Consider the following 16,232-nt stretch of genomic DNA (forward strand, 5'->3'; position numbering starts at 1 on the left):
AACCTCAGAAGTGAGTGACTTGAAATAAAGCTCTGTCAGCTCTCACTCACTCACTCACTCACTCACTCACTCACTCACTCACTCACTCACTCACTCACTCACTCACTCACTCACACTCACACTCACACTCACACTCACACTCACACTCACACTCACACTCACACTCACACTCTCTCTCTCTCTCTCTCTCTCTCTCTCTCTCTCTCACAACTTGACTAGCACTTAGGCATGTGGTTTAGTGCAATTTACATGCGCCTGTGTTCCTTTTACATGCAAGCCGCTTCAGTGTCTCAGAGTGACTCGGTTCACAGTAAATGTTACTCCACACAAACTCCATCTCTGCATCTACTCTGAGTTTGTGTCGCTTATAATGTGCATTTGGGAATGCAATGGGCATCTATCTTTCCAAACTCGGCTGCTGTCAACAGAGGTTTTCATTAAAAACTTAATTGGTTTAAGAAATTAAGGCAGCAGTAATTATTAGTATTGAACTGAACTGATCATCTCCTCCGCTTTAATATCAGTTACAGCGCAGAATAAACCTTAATGAACGTCTGACTCTGAAGGTATTTAAAAGATGATAATCAGTGTTTCAACCGTGTAAAGATGTCAATAAAACATCTTGTGAACAATGTGTCACGTAATGTAAAATTTACCTCAGAAAAACCATTCAGTGCCCATAAACTCATTAGTCAGCTAGAAAAATGATTATAATTTAAATTAGAATTTTTAATGTTCTTCTATATGAATGCATGTTTGAATAAAACATGCATTAATATATTGCATTAATATATGCATTAATATCCGTCAAGTTTTTATGATTGCCAGTTTTTCAATTTCTATTTCAAAAAACACATTTGAGTAGAAATATGATTATGTAATTGTAAAGTTCGTAATATAACTATTATTATAAAAAACATTGAGTGTAATTCATGTTTGTATTTAAATCAGTTAAGGTTAACCTTCAATATTATAGTAATGTACCAACTGACGTATAGTTTACAGCAATATTTAAGAATTTTTTTTCCTCAAGAAAATTTGCCATGTACTGTATTTGATATATATCCACAATGATCGATATCAAATATAATCGAATCGAAAGCTTGTGAATGAAATCGAATCGTGAAATTGGTGTCAATACCCGACCCTACTTGGTAGTCTGTTCACTAGGTTTTGGGACAGAGTCTAGGTCTCTTTTAAACCATTTCTTTTTACTTACCTCTTCACATATGTGTTGAACTGTGTAAGCATGCCTTGCCATCAGTGTCCAATAATATGTGTATTTGTTACAGTGCACCCAGCAGTAAGACCGAGCCATCACCCAAGACCTCACGACAGTCTCTCAGCATTAGACACACTCTGCTGGGTGGCAGCAGTAAGAGTCAGAGTCCGTACTCGCCCAGAAACGAACAGGAGAGGAGTAAAGGTAACACACGTCATTATGACATGACACTGAAACCCATGGAATGCGCTTTGATCCCAGTGAAATGTTGATGTCAGCGATATGTGTCTCAGATGACTCCAGTCCTCCCAGAGATAAAGCCGCTTGGAGGAGAGGAATTCCAGGCCTGAAGAAGAAGCCTCAAGATAAGAGACCCACTGCTGGTGTCACGTTTGGAGTGCGACTGGATAATTGCCCCCCTGCACAAAACAATAGAGTAAGAGATGCCAGATATTAAAAATGTGGTTCTGCGTCATGCAAATTAAACTATTATGGGTGAAACTCATGCAAACGTGTCAAGGTTACATTTCACTTCAAAAGCAAATGGGGAAAAAAAGAAATTGTATTTTTGCATAAAGAAATTGAAATATGGCTGCACTTATCCATTGCCCTGAGATGTCTCAGGTAAGTCTATTTTAGAACAAATTTTTGCATTGACATTGTTAGCATTTTTCCCTAATGCAACATAGCTGAATATTTTACATTTTAAATCTTTGCTAGAATGTAAAAAAAATATATAAATAATAATTCATATTACAGTGTTGAGGGGGTTTTGTGTAGTAAGTAGGCTTAATTGTCATAAAACTAAGGTCATTATGGGAAAAGAGTAAATGGTTCTAAAAATAGGTTTCATTTTCCCCAATACGAAATGGAATTTCCCAATTTTCTTTTGAATTTAGGGTGAAATATGGCCAACCTTTTTGATTTTTAAGATTATATGATATTAAAAATAACACTAATTGCTGTTTGTGTTATAGTTTGTGCCTTTGATCGTGGATGTGTGTTGTAAACTGGTGGAGGAGAGAGGGCTGGAGTACACAGGGATTTATAGAGTCCCTGGAAACAACGCTGCCATCTCAAGCATGCAGGAGGAACTAGACACTAAAGGCATGACAGACATTGATATCCAGGATGATGTGAGTAAACACTTTGCCTTGTTGTGATATCATGTATGAGCTCTTGTACCATAAAGGCAGTCCTGATCTTTATGCTTTTATTTTGTTCAGCAGAAGTGGCGAGACCTCAATGTGATCAGCAGTTTGCTCAAGTCCTTTTTCAGGAAACTTCCTGAGCCTCTGTTTACTAATGGTGAGACCCATGATCGCATTGAATACTGCACTCTCCAATAGAGAGAAACTTGTATCTAAGCCCTATTTATTCCACTTGTGGAGGAAGCACTCCTCCTAGAGGACGACAGTAGTAGTTATAGTTTATATGGTCATAGAAAACTTGAAAATATCAGGCATTTTTTAAATGAAAAAAAAAAATTGGAAATTAATTAAATCTTAAAAAAGGTCAGTAAATGATGTTCAAAAATGATAAAATATTAAGTAACAAGTTCTGTAGTCATTTTTTTCATACTCAGCAGAAATATTCCTTTGCTATAGTGTCTTTTTGAATGCGGGGACCTTGATTAATAGACTTCAGGAGTGTTCTAATGATGCTTGTTTTGCTCTGATCATAGAAAAATATTCCAACTTTATTGATGCCAATCGAATGGAGGACCCTGTTGAGCGGTTAAAAGCACTGAAGAGACTGGTACAGTTTATCTGAAGACTGCAGTTGATTTACTAAATACTGATGTTTACTAGATTGGAGAAATACAATTGCTCTAATCAGCAATAAAATCCTCAACAGTTTGAAATAAATCATATTTACTGTGTTTATCCCTCTCAGATACATGAATTACCAGACCATCATTATGAAACGCTCAAGTTCCTCTCTGGACATCTCAAAACTGTCTCTGAAAACTGTGAGAAAAACAAGGTATGAGCTTTGTAGATGTTCAGTTAATTTACCCTGTTTAGGTGTATTAAACACCCCATTACAAGAAATGATAAAATTAAAATTCTGAATAAACTTTTAGCTGGTTTTGTGGTTAATATTACTGCACTGTAAACAATCACTTTCATAAAAGTTAAACATTAAATGATACAATTCTTAACAGATCATTAAAACGGCAGTGCTTGTCTGAAGAACCCGAATGCTTGTTGTGTGACGTCAATAATTTCTCCTATAGACATTAATACGTCAATAATTTTCTCCTATAAAAGAAAGGAATTGAAAGCTTTCTTTACTGAAGTTTTTTTTGGATTTAATTAGATGGAGCCACGAAACTTGGCCATCGTGTTTGGCCCAACCCTTGTCAGAACCTCTGAAGACAACATGACGCACATGGTCACGCACATGCCTGATCAGTACAAGATCGTTGAGACTCTCATTCAGCAAGTAAGACCATTTTCCTTTACTCTCGGTGTAAATTGATGTCTGAATTCTGCTCAACTTTGTCTGCTTTTCTCTTTTACAGTATGATTGGTTCTTCACAGAAGATGGGGATGAAGAGCCAACGGTGAGTCTGTAACTTCCTGCCACTCTCCTCTTGAGTGGATTTCTCCGCCCTAAACAAGCATCACCGTGCAATCCTTTTCCAAGATCTAGTAGTTGAGTCTTGGCTCAGTATAACCTCTGAGTCTCTAAGGTAACACTGGTCAGGGAAAAGAAGAGTCATCCTCAACATTTTCTCAGTGTCCTTATGGTCCCATTTCCACCTGGTATTAACATCTGAATTGAAACAGTGTCCATTGTTTCTTGAAATCCCCTCAGTGCATTCAGAGTTGGTTCGGGACTTAAATGGCTACATTGCTTTTGTAGAGCTAATTCATCCCGGACAACATCGAACATCTCTCCCTTACAGGGGCAGATTTATAATTTTTCGGACCCCAAGCAGTTCAGACCTGATGCATTATTTCATTTTCTACAGAACAAAAGCTGCATTACAGGTACATCTGATACTAGGGTGCGAGGCAAGTTAGAAGCTTACTTTAATAAGGCTTCTTAAGCAGCTTTGCATCTTCATGCAGAATTCAAGAGAGCCACTTTAACTTACAGCGTACAATGCACAGGTCATATACACTCATAGCATACAGTGCTTCTTCTTTAAATGGCCGTGGAACTGATCCGTGAGTGAAATCCACTGCTACTAAACACAAACTTGCTTTGTTGATTTTGCATTCAGCTTTTTGAAAGACAAAGAACTAATAAACTAACCAATTCCGCTATTTCCTGCTCTTCACTTTCATGCAGTAACAGACTGTAAACCTACAAGAAATTGACAATTTAATTTATTTTAAGTCATGATTTGCTGGAAAAAAGGACACATGAATTTGTCATTTGTGGACCCACTAAGGCCCCAAGCATTTGCATGGTTTAAATGGTGGTGAAGCTACCACTGGTCACGAAACACACAATCTTTGCATTGAAAATGTTTCAAATCGGTTTTAAATGAAAACATTTGTCTCTTTGGCAAAGCTCATACATGCACATGCTTAAGATTGCACAGAACGTTTTCAATATGCCTCATATCAGTGACAGGAATTTTTACCCCTCATTCCTTGTGTATGTCAGACCGCCGTGGAGCAAGAGAGCACCGTTCAGTCTCAGCCTGTGCCCAACATTGACCATCTGCTAACCAACATTGGCCGCACCGCTCCATCGCCCGGAGACGTCTCAGGTAATCTTGCCGTCATAGTTCAACAGTTCAAGGCCAGGGATATGAGTTTAGAAGAATGGATATTATTTAAAACCAAATTGAAACATTCAGGGTGTTCAGATGTTATTGTGTGTGTGTGTGTATGTTCACTCTCTTAGTATATTTCAGATGATTAGCAGATACTCATGCTTGCCATTTAGATCTGTCAATGTTTAGAGCAAACAAAAGCAAGCTTGCCAGAAATGTCTTGGTGCATATGTAAAGGTGAACTATTTTAGCAATTTTGCATTGGTCATACGTATTTGATGAGCTGTTTGAAAAATTGGATAAAATAGTTCCTATGTTTGTGAAGCTTATGAATCAACCTTTTTCATTTAATTGTTTCTTTACCTTCGGCCATTGTTTTTGACTAGTTGTCTTAATTTCAATTATATGATTTCTCCAGAATTCTCCTTTTGCTTTGGTTTGTATTGGTTTGAACCTCACTCATTGTCATCCCTCCTCCCTAATGCTTTAGTCTCCGTTATGACTCCACTCCTCCTTTTCTTTCAGTTCTTTTCCCTCCTTACTCTTCTCTTGTGCTAACCTGGCATGTTCTTTCCCAAAAGAAATGGAAAAATCAATGATAAACCACCAAAGGTTTACCCGTCTGACCCATCTTGTCTGTAGTGTTTTTCTTCCCTTGTCCCTGTCCAGCACTGCTCACACATTACCCAATCTTGACACAGGCCAAGTGGGCGGCGTCTATCACTCGGTGATGTCACTGATGGACTCTGTAATGTCTGTGATGGACAGCTGGGACTGTAGGAAGAAGGAGGAGTGTTGTCCCCAGTGTAGCTGCCTAGTCTGCAGAAATCCCAGATTCTTATAAATTGAAAGCGAGTCCGGGACAAACCCACCAGAAAACAAAAGAAACAAAAAAAGAGTGTCAGAGAAGTTGATATTTGTCATCGTCGTGTTGCACGTTTCATATCTTATAAGACTATTATTAACAGAGAGGATACAGAGCTGTGATGGTGTAATGTGTCTGAAAAGCCTCTTTGCTGTCTCTCGTTGTCTCTGAAGCTGACCGTATGGAGTTCTAGCATGGTATGGTGTCCAGGATTTCTTCCAGTCATGTGACATACAGTAACTGTCATTGATGATGTCTGAAGGGGTGTGGTGAGGGGCTGAGCCGGCTTAAATCATAAAGCTCCCGATGAATCTCATACCATTCAAAAGCATTAGTATCTTTGATGGAGAGTGAGCAAAGGGGCTTTTGAGTGGTGAAGTAACCCACCTTAAGGACTTGTTTCCTCCTCGTAGCTGCTCTACCACCTTATAGCTTTGGCCCCTTTAGCCCCTTTCTGCCCTCCTGTCATATCTGACCCTTGTTGTCCCTTGTCATAGTCTCTCAGTGCTTTAATTCATTCTGCATCTCCATGTTCTGCACCGAAAAAGCTGATACCGTTCAACACCGAGAAGTGACTGATTTTACCTGTAAACTTTCAGACTGGCTGCGGTTAGCCGTGGCATAGCTACCTTTCAGGTGCCGTGTAACTGACTGCTAGTGTTGAATCGAGCCATTTAACTGCTCATGAAAATAATCAGACGTGATGTGGTGACAACTAATGAAAGAGCAGACTGTGGAGGTTGCATAATTCACCTCAGTAGGCAAACTAGCAAAGCACAGTACAGCTACGTGGCGACTTCCAGTGTGAACATCCTTTAAAACAACTTCACATCTCTGTGCCTGCCCCATATTATCCCTCAAACCTCTGATAGCTAAACTTGTCGCGATTAGTACATAGTTGAATGATCACAATTAATTGAGCTAATAGTTGTTGTGCATTTCAATTCTATAACCAAACATTGCCTTCCAATTACTAGAAATTCCATTAAATATATTACGTAGTAGCCTTCAAATACGTTTAACTTAACATTAACCCAAACAAAATCAAACATTTCATGTTTCCAGGTTGTGAATAAGTGACACGCATGCATAACACACAAATCCCATGATGCAATATAACCATCTAATGTACGTTTATGAAAGTAAAGCATACTTAGTCATTTGCACATAGCAGCAATATCCAGTTTCCGACCTGATTTGCTACAACTCTCGTCCCTCCCGCCCAATACATAGCTGTAAGGATGTCCATTCCTGCCTTGATGTCTCTGAGTTGGGAAAGAATGCCTGTAGACATGTTCTGCTGGTTCTGTGTGTGTATGTGTGTGTGTCAGTGATTGGCGGTCTTACTGTGGACAGGCTGTCTGTCTGTGTGAATGTGTGCATGAGCTGCCTCCTGTCTTACTGCACACTGCCGGTTTCTTGTCATCACTCATTCCTCTTTCCTCCATTTCTCTGTGTGTGATGGCTTAAGTGTGTCGCCTTCATCTCTCGGATCTCTACATGACTCCACTGTTTGTGCTGTTCCGCTGCTGTTGTGGTGAAGGATATTTATATTTCAGTGTCCGCTTTTCTCTGGCTCTTTGTCCCTCCTGTATTCCACTTGAAATGGCCTACTTACCTTTTTCTCTCCCTCTTCCACTAGATTCAACCACCAGTGACTCTGCCAAATCAAAGGTGAGTACTTCCTTTTGAGATCATTACAAAATCCCCTTTATGTGAAAGTGGAGAGGACTCCTGCTTCAAAAGCCAGTTCCCTGAGATGTGAGATTGATCACAATGTATTGTAAACTTACACTTTTCTTTATATGCTTGGTTCTATAGCAGGGTTCCTGGGGTTCTGGTAAGGACCAATATAGTAGAGAGCTGCTGCGTACTTCCATCTTTGCTAGTCGCAAACGCAAAAAGCCTAAGGACAAGCCTCAGCCGAGCAGCTCTGATGATGATCTGGATGCTAGTTTCTCTAAGACAAATCTTCTGGTGCAAAATGATCCAAATTGGCCTCCTGATGATCAAACCGAAGATGCTGAGAGTGAAGTTGGGCTTGATGACCCAATAGAAAGGACTGAGGATGATGACCAGAGCCCAGGAGACAGTCTTGACCTCACCTCTGATAGCAAGCAGCTCATCTCTGAACTTCTGCCCCGGCAAACTTGTCCCTCACCTAAAATAAGGACATCACCCAAGCCTAGTTATCACATGCAGATGACTCGCCAAAGTTCCCTGTCCGATCCTCCCTCTAACTATGACGATGGATGCGTCTCAGATCTGGGCACACTTAACAGCACCAGTTCCCAGGCCTCGGTACCAAGGATGAGGCTCGGGAGGACACCAGGCCACTGGATGGAGAACACAGGAATGGGCCCAGGAGCAGAAGTCTGCTCTATCACATCAGATTACTCCACCACCTCCTCCATGACTTTCCACACAGGGGTGGAGTCCATAGCCCTCAGTCCAGAGGTACAGTCTGTTGCTGAAAGCCGTGGGGATGATGCTGACGATGAAAGAAGTGAGCTCATTAGTGAAGGACGGCCCATGGAGACTGACAGTGAGAGCGACTTATCGGTCTTTGCCTGTGGCCGAGATAGCGGGCCAACTGAAGATAGCAACCAACTGGAAGGCAGCGCCACACCGTTGCAAGATGTACCAAACCTCATCTCCTCCCATCGAATCATCGCGTGTGATACCCTGGCACGCAAGAGGGGGAGTCGGCAGAAGACTGACAGCGAGTCTTCAGCAGATGGGAGCCGAAGTGACAAGGAGTCTAGTCGACTAACACGAGTGCTGGAGGCAGTCAAGGGCCGGTCCACTGGCAGTCTTAGCTCTTCCTCTCGCAGCGAATCGGAGCGTGCCGAACCCATGTGGCGAATCAAAATCACCGACCGGTTAAAGTGTCGACTGCGAACGTCAGCTGATGACATGTTCGGGGTGGGCTCCCAGCGCACCAGGTCCCCCGAGACTCGAAGTAAACGGAAAAGCAATATCCGCCGCAGGCACACCATGGGTGGTCAGCGGGACTTTGCCGAGTTGTCGGTAATTGGGGACTGGCAAAGAGTCGAGGGCAATGAGCTCTCAGCTATGGATCGTTTAAAGCCCAAGTGCAGTTCGCAGGACTTCTCCATCAGAGACTGGATAGCTCGAGAGCGACACCGCACCAGCAACCCTGAAGTCAGCCTGGACGGGCTGGACCTGCACCCTTCCCGATCACGGGACCGGTTATCCGCTGGGCCCTCGCACTCGCACTCCCACTTGGGTCAGCTCCTCAATGGAGATGTAGCGGCCGCTCAAAGCAAGAGCCTAAGCCTAGCCGCCGATGCCCACCCGCACAAACTCTCTGGTGCTCAAGTGGTCCGTTCCCGTTTCTATCAGTACCTGTGAAAGTGTGTGTGTGAGTGTATACTCATGTTTATATATGAGTGCACAATATATGAGTGTCCCGAGTATTGACATGTTTTAAGGTACTGGAGTGATGCTTGTAAGCCATGTTGGCGTCAGCAGTAGAATATAACGAGCAAGAGCGCGTGTTTGTGTGTGTGTGTGATGTTCGAGATCAGGAGAAAGTCTGTATGAAATAGCTGTTGAGCATTCTCTGGAATATTGATATTTCCTGTGATATTTCCTTCTGTGAATGAAATTACATACAGACCCAATGTTGTACAGTGAACAGAGGCCCTCTCACTGTTGGCCAAATGAAGTGCAGTATTGACGGAAAACTGGGTGAGCTCGAGTTCCAGTGAACATAGATTTTAGAGTTGAGTGTAGAGTTAAGAAGACTGAGACATCATGTAATGGAGCAGTTTTAGTCCAAATGGCTTGGAAGATAAAGGCAAGTAACTGAGAAATAGGCTGAGGTAGGTCAATAGTCTGGAAGTGTAGGACGTTGAGAAGACTAGAGTGTCTTGAACCTTGACAGAAGATTCATTTTATTGGAAAGTGTAAAGAGGCCCCTGGTGTTGTGATAGATCCTTCAGTAACCAAAACAAGAATGTATCTGCTTGTAATACTAAACAAACTGCCATTTTCATTCATGAACTGTATATATTTCCCCTTTCTGTGCTTTTTGTTTATTCTGCCTGTGTTTGGACTGCTTTGCGTGCTGTGCTATGGAACGGTGTCTGTTTTGTTTTCCTTTTTAAATGCAATGCATGGCAGACACTCGGCACAGTCAACTTTTTTTTTTAAATAACGGAAGACAAAAAGGAATTCAAAACTTCCCTCTGATGCAATTTGCTGTGTACATGTTGCTGTTTGTTATACTACGACTACTGAGACATGATTACGGTCTCTGGCATAAAGCTGGAAAAAAGATAATGGGAAAAGAATGGATTGTTAAAGAACAAATTAGGTGTCTTTGGATCATGAAAGTGCCTCATATTGAATACAGGTCTTGGGTATTTGAAGGTGCCACATCTCTCATACATTATAGTGTACAAAAAAAACAATTTAAAATATTTTTCTCTTCATCTAAGCCAGACTTCATTCATGGAAAAATGAGAAGCTTCCATTCCTACAGCATTCCTCCTGGGTCTTAACACTATTTTAATGCATTATTGTTTTAAGTTTTGCATTTGGTATTTTAACCAGACTTGAATTTTAAATATTCCTGTAAAATAAGTAACTTAAATGTACATATCTATTACATGTTTTAGCTGCTCCTCTTCCTCCGGTCATCATCGCATCAGTTTCTTTTTGTAAGTATTGTACGATACAGAGGTGAGGTTAAGGGACCTGGGCGAGTGAATGCGAACATGCTAATCATCTCTGGGGCTCTTCAGTCTCCCCTAGTGCGAACAATGCTTCCCTAACTGTTTGTATCATGCTGGGTCTGCACTTGTGGTGGACACGCATTGTAAAACACTGGAAAATAAACCCTTTTTGTCTGATAAATAACTAGTGTCGAGTTATTTCGGTTCTTCGTCAGTCTCGTTTGAGGCCACAAGGGGGCAGACTGTCACCAGTCCTTGAATCTTTGTCCACCGCATGAATGCAGCTGTATAGAATCCTGCGGTATCTTGCTTTTAAATGAGTAAAGAAACAAAGTAGCTTTCAAAATGCTTTATATACAAGGTACACACAAGTAGGGACCAAAACAGTAATTTACACATCAGTGCATCTGCTTACAAGACAGGATTTCACTTACAACAATAAATTCAGTGGAACCACATAGGAACATTCAAGCTGTCAAAAGTAATGACACGTAAATGGATACATTAACACAAAAGAAACCATCTTGCCACCATGCCAAATCATAAAGCCAGAAAATATATTCTATGCAAAACGTTCTTCTTTGTAACCATGTGACCGAACAAAAGACAAAAGCTAGTCCTATGAATTGTGTATTCACAGTTAATCTACTGTATTAATGTACAACTTAACCAGTACACAGGACTGTAAAGAAAATGTTCTTGGCAGGATTGTGGCGTGGTTCTTAGTCCTCTCTTTAATAACGTAAATCTTTTTTCTCCATAAATGATTCTTCCTACCTCATGGACTGCCTGTCTTAAGCAGGTTTATTCCAATAAGGCACAGTGACTAAATGAATATCCACAGACATTTGCAGCTGCACTCGAGTCGAAAAACAATAAAGACTATCCTTCTCAGAATGGGCCGATTCACTAATAAACAAAATGGATGCTGCTGCGGATCATTACTACAACAGAGCGACTGTTACTGTAGCACATTTGATGGAACAAAAGGCGAAACGATCAAAATCCCTGTAAGAATTTTTATATGAATGATTTGTGTTCTTTTTTTTTGCCACATTCAGCTGACACATGAAATGGTATTATGAAAATTTTTCACAAATTCGTTCAGCACAAACAGGCCTGATAACTCTGACATTGACGACAGAAACGAATTACATTTATACCCAAATAAAGGCCCTAAACTGTAATAACTGGATTAAACTCAGAATGCTATGCAGCAGGGAAAATAATTGAGTAATTTGCAGCTTCAGTACTCTGACCAATCATTCTTCTTTATATTGTGCTGTCATCTCTTAAAGCTTTCTGTCAGCAATGCATGAATTAGAGAACGCAAGCAAAAGAGCTCGACAGTTCATCCAGTTTCCTCACACAACGCTTGTGTGGTACTGCGAGTATGAAATGGTTCAACATGTACCTCCACAGGTTATTTTATCACCAAGTCATTCAAACGCTTTCCTGGATCCAATGAGCCAATCAGAGTTGAGGGGCGTGGTCCATGCAGAGGCTCAGGAGAAGCCATCAGAACTAACATGGGGATGGAGGAGGGTGTAATGGAGGGGAGGAGTTTGCATATCGGGCTGTAAGCTGGCTTGTGTTGGATATGAAAAGGACTTTAACCGTCATCCTCGTTGTCCTGTTCCGGTTTTTCTTCAGCCGGTATCTCTGGTGGTCTGAAACACTCGACAAAGAAGTTTACCAGCGACTGACTTAGATGTTGCTGCGAGCCTTTCGAGTGAAGGAAGTGGCCTTCATCTGGGTAGATCTTACAAAAAAAGAAAAAGAGAGCTGCAATTCTTTCAATTCACTCAAATACTACCCATTTTGTAAACCCTAATGTGACAGATTTCTGAATGAAACAGGATATTCAATGAAAAATAAATGTATTACTCAATATTCGTTCCCTGTTTCTGAGTGTTTTGTTTTAGCATTTTAGCTCTCTTCAATAAGCCACAAGAACTGAGGTGTCATTCATGTTTATGACACAAATGGTACCTAAATGGTTAACATTTAATAATGAGTATCATGAGTTTGTTTAAATCGCAATACCTTTAGTATGAGCAATATATTTGACGCAACAAACATCACAAAATCAAAACAAAAAAACAATGCCGAAACAAGCTTTAAATAGTAGTGGATGATAAACTCTTACCTGTAATGTATAATTAGCCTTCTCGTTTATCAAATGGGTTATAAATTTGGCTGTGTGCTGAAAATGGACTTTCTCTGTGTGAACAAAGAAATGTTACACATAATCCAGTGTCAGGGAAACAGATTTAATAAAAGCATGTATTTAAGAAATAAACTTAAAGGGATAGTTCACCCAAAAATGAAAATTCTGTCATTAATTCCTCACCCTCATGTCGTTCTAAACCCGTAAGACCTTCGTTCATCTTCAGAACACAAATGAAGATATTTTTGATGAAACCCGAGAGCTCTCAGGCCCCTCCATAGACAGCAATTTAATTAAAGGAAAACGCCGACTTTTTGGGACTTGAGCTTATTCACCGTATCCCCCAGAGTTAGATAAGTCCATACATACCATTCTCATCTCCGTGCGTGCCATAACTTTGTCTGACGCACCCACCGTTAGCCTAGCTTAGCACAAAGACTGGAGGTAAATGGTTCCTGCTAGCCTACTGCTCAATGTGACAAAATAACGGCAACATTTTCCTATTTACATGTTGTGATGTGTATAGTTACATCGTGTACTAAGACTGACAGAAAATTAAAAGTTGCGATTTTCTAGACCGATATGGCTAGGAACTATTCTCTCGTTCCTGCGTAGTGATTAAGTAACTTTGTGCCATACCATGGGTGCAGCGGCGCAATGATATTACACAGCACCTGAAAATAGGCTAACTTCCGTCAACATAACCAACGTGACAACCTGCTTGCACAGAGACAGTGTGGAGACTATTCAGGCGCTGCGTAATATCGTTGCGCCTGCTGCACCATTGGTACAGCAGCAAAGTTCCCTTATTACTACGCAGGAATGAGAGAATAGTTCCTAGCCATATCAGGCTTTTCGCTAAATAGCAACTTTTCATTTTCCATCGGTGTTAGTACACAATGTAACTATACACATCACAACATGTAAATAGGAAAATGTTGGCGTTATTTTGTCACTTATTGAGCAGTAGGCTAGCTGGAGCCATTTACCTCGAGTCTTTGTGCTAAGCTAGGCTAGCGGTGGGTGTGTCAGACAGAGTTATGGCACGCACGGAGATGAGAATGGCATGTATGGACTAATCTAACTCTGGGGGATACGGTAAATAAGCTAAAGTCCCAAAAAGTCGGCGTGCTCCTTTAACACTTTCAATGTCCAGAAAGGTAGGAAAAAACATAAATAAAAACATCCATGTGACTACAGTATTTCAACCTTAATGTAATGAATCAACTAGAATACTTTTTGTGTGGAAAAACAAACAAACAAAACAAAAATAACGACTTTATTCAACAATTTAATTTTAGCCTGTGCCAGTCTCCTACACAGTTTCCGTTGTAAATAGTGCAGCGCTCTCGAGATCTACGGCAGCCAGGACGTACAATGTAAACAGCGTAGGAGACTGGCACAGGCCAGAACGAAATTGTTGAATAAAGTCATTATTTACAGAGGGGAGATCAAGTATTTGATACACTGCCGATTTTGCAGGTTTTCCTACTTATAAAGCATGTAGAAGTCTGTAATTTTTTTCATAGGTACACTTCAACTGTGAGAGACTAAAATCTTTTGAAACAAAAATCCAGAAAATAACATTGTATGATTTTTAAATAATTTGCATTTTATTTCATGACATAAGTATTTGATCACCTACTAACCAGTAAGAATTCCGGCTCTCACAGACCTATTATTTTTTCTTTAAGAAGCCCTACTGTTCTCCACTCATTACCTGTATTAACTGCACCTGTTTGAACTCGTTGCCTGTCTAAAAGACACCTGTCCACACACTCAATCAAACAGACTCCAACCTCTCCACAATGGCCAAGACCAGAGAGCTGTGTAAGGACGTCAGGGATAAAATTGTAGACCTGCACAAGGCTGGGATGGGCTACAGGACAATAGGCAAGCAGCTTGGTGAGAAGGCAACAACTGTTGGCGCAATTATTAGAAAATGGAAGAAGTTCAAGATGACGGTCAGTCTCCCTCGGTCTGGGGCAACATGCAAGATCTCACCTTGTGGTGCATCAATGATCATTAAGAAGGTGAGGGATCAGCCCAGAACTACAAACCCGATTCCAAAAAAGTTGGGAATCTGTACAAATTGTGAATAAAAAAGGAATGCAATAATTAACAAATCTCATAAACTTATATTTTATTCACAATAGAATATAGATAACATCAAATGTTGAAAGTGAGACATTTTGAAATGTCATGCCAAATATCGGCTCATTTTGGATTTCATGAGAGCTACAAATTCCAAAAAAAAAGTGGGACAGGTAACAATAAGAGTCCAGAAAAGTTAAATGTACATATAAGGAACAGCTGGAGGACCAATTTGCTACTTATGAGGTCAATTGGCAACATGATTGGGTATAAAAATAGCCTCTCAGAGTGGCAGTATCTCTCAGAAGTCAAGATGGGCAGAAGATAACCAATTCCCCCGATGCTTGGACGAAAAATAGTGGAGCAATATCAGACCGGAGTTTCTCAGAAAAAAATTGCAAAGGGTTTGAAGTTATCATCATCTACAGTGCATAATATCATCCAAAGATTCAGAGAATCTGGAACAATCTCTGTGCGTAAGGGTCAAGGCCGGAAAACCATACTGGATACCCAGTCTTGATCTTCAGGCCCTTAAGCCCTATTCGCACGGGATTAGTATTATCTGGGGACCTCGTGTGATTTAGAAATTACTCCCCCACATCTGAATTTTGCGTGGCACATTCGCACGGGATAAGCTATAGGTCAAAAAAGTAGCCATATCTAAACATGATCCAGAAGCGCGGGCGTTTTCTCTGGGCCAAGGAAGATGCGACAAAGAAGACCTAAGACAGTTGAGCAACTAGAAGCCTGTATTAGACAAGAATGGGACAACATTCCTATTCCTAAACTTGAGCAACTTGTCTCCTCAGTCCCCAGACGTTTGCAGACTGTTATAAAAAGAAGAGGGGATGCCACACAGTGGTAAACATGGCCTTGTCCCAACTTTTTTGAGATGTGTTGATGCCATGAAATTTAAATTCAATCATTGCATCCAGTTTTTATTCACAATTTGTACAGTGTCCCAACTTTTTTGGAATCGGGTTTGTACACGGCAGGACCTGGTCAATGACCCGAAGGGAGCTGGGACCAGTCTCAAAGAAAACCATTAGTAACACACTACACCGTCATGGATTAAAATCCTGCAGCGCACGCAAGGTCCCCCTGCTCAAACCAGCGCATGTCCAGGCCCGTCTGAAGTTTGCCAATGACCATCTGGATGATCCAGAGGAGGAATGGGAGAAGGTCACGTGGTCTGATGAGACAAAAATAGAGCTTTTTGGTCTAAACTCCACTCGCTGTGTTTGGAGGAAGAAGAAGGATGAGTACAACCCCAAGAACACCATCCCAACCATGAAGCATGGAGGTGGAACATCATTCTTTGGGGATGCTTTTCTGCAAAGGGGACAGGACTACTGCACCGTATTGAGGAGTGGATGGATGGGGCCATGTATCGCAAGATCTTGGCCAACAACCTCCTTCCCTCAGTAAGAGCATTGAAGATG

The 16,232-nt window shown here is 41.0% G+C and overlaps 2 protein-coding genes across 4 annotated transcripts in view; one reads left to right on the forward strand and one right to left on the reverse strand.

Moving 5' to 3' along the window:
• The window catches only part of arhgap21b (Rho GTPase activating protein 21b), a 92,773-nt gene extending 82,050 nt beyond the window's left edge, over window positions 1-10,723 (forward strand). For both annotated transcript variants that reach the window (XM_079818578.1, XM_079818579.1), the window contains 11 exons: window positions 1,293-1,426; window positions 1,516-1,658; window positions 2,200-2,358; window positions 2,452-2,530; window positions 2,907-2,980; window positions 3,119-3,208; window positions 3,545-3,670; window positions 3,750-3,791; window positions 4,847-4,952; window positions 7,466-7,497; window positions 7,645-10,723. In XM_079818578.1, the coding sequence (XP_079674704.1) occupies window positions 1,293-1,426; window positions 1,516-1,658; window positions 2,200-2,358; window positions 2,452-2,530; window positions 2,907-2,980; window positions 3,119-3,208; window positions 3,545-3,670; window positions 3,750-3,791; window positions 4,847-4,952; window positions 7,466-7,497; window positions 7,645-9,198 (2,539 nt within the window). In that variant the 3' untranslated portion in view covers window positions 9,199-10,723. The remainder of the gene's footprint in view (window positions 1-1,292; window positions 1,427-1,515; window positions 1,659-2,199; window positions 2,359-2,451; window positions 2,531-2,906; window positions 2,981-3,118; window positions 3,209-3,544; window positions 3,671-3,749; window positions 3,792-4,846; window positions 4,953-7,465; window positions 7,498-7,644) is intronic.
• A 138-nt stretch (window positions 10,724-10,861) lies between these two features.
• Window positions 10,862-16,232, reverse strand: part of dpp6b (dipeptidyl-peptidase 6b) — a 174,686-nt gene continuing 169,315 nt past the window's right edge. For both annotated transcript variants that reach the window (XM_079818580.1, XM_079818581.1), the window contains exons 25-26: window positions 12,676-12,749; window positions 10,862-12,288 (exon numbers count right to left, since the gene is read on the reverse strand). In XM_079818580.1, the coding sequence (XP_079674706.1) occupies window positions 12,139-12,288; window positions 12,676-12,749 (224 nt within the window). In that variant the 3' untranslated portion in view covers window positions 10,862-12,138. The remainder of the gene's footprint in view (window positions 12,289-12,675; window positions 12,750-16,232) is intronic.

The sequence above is a fragment of the Gobio gobio genome, assembly GCF_949357685.1.
Source record: "Gobio gobio genome assembly, chromosome: 6".
Classification (NCBI taxonomy): Eukaryota; Metazoa; Chordata; class Actinopteri; order Cypriniformes; family Gobionidae; genus Gobio; species Gobio gobio.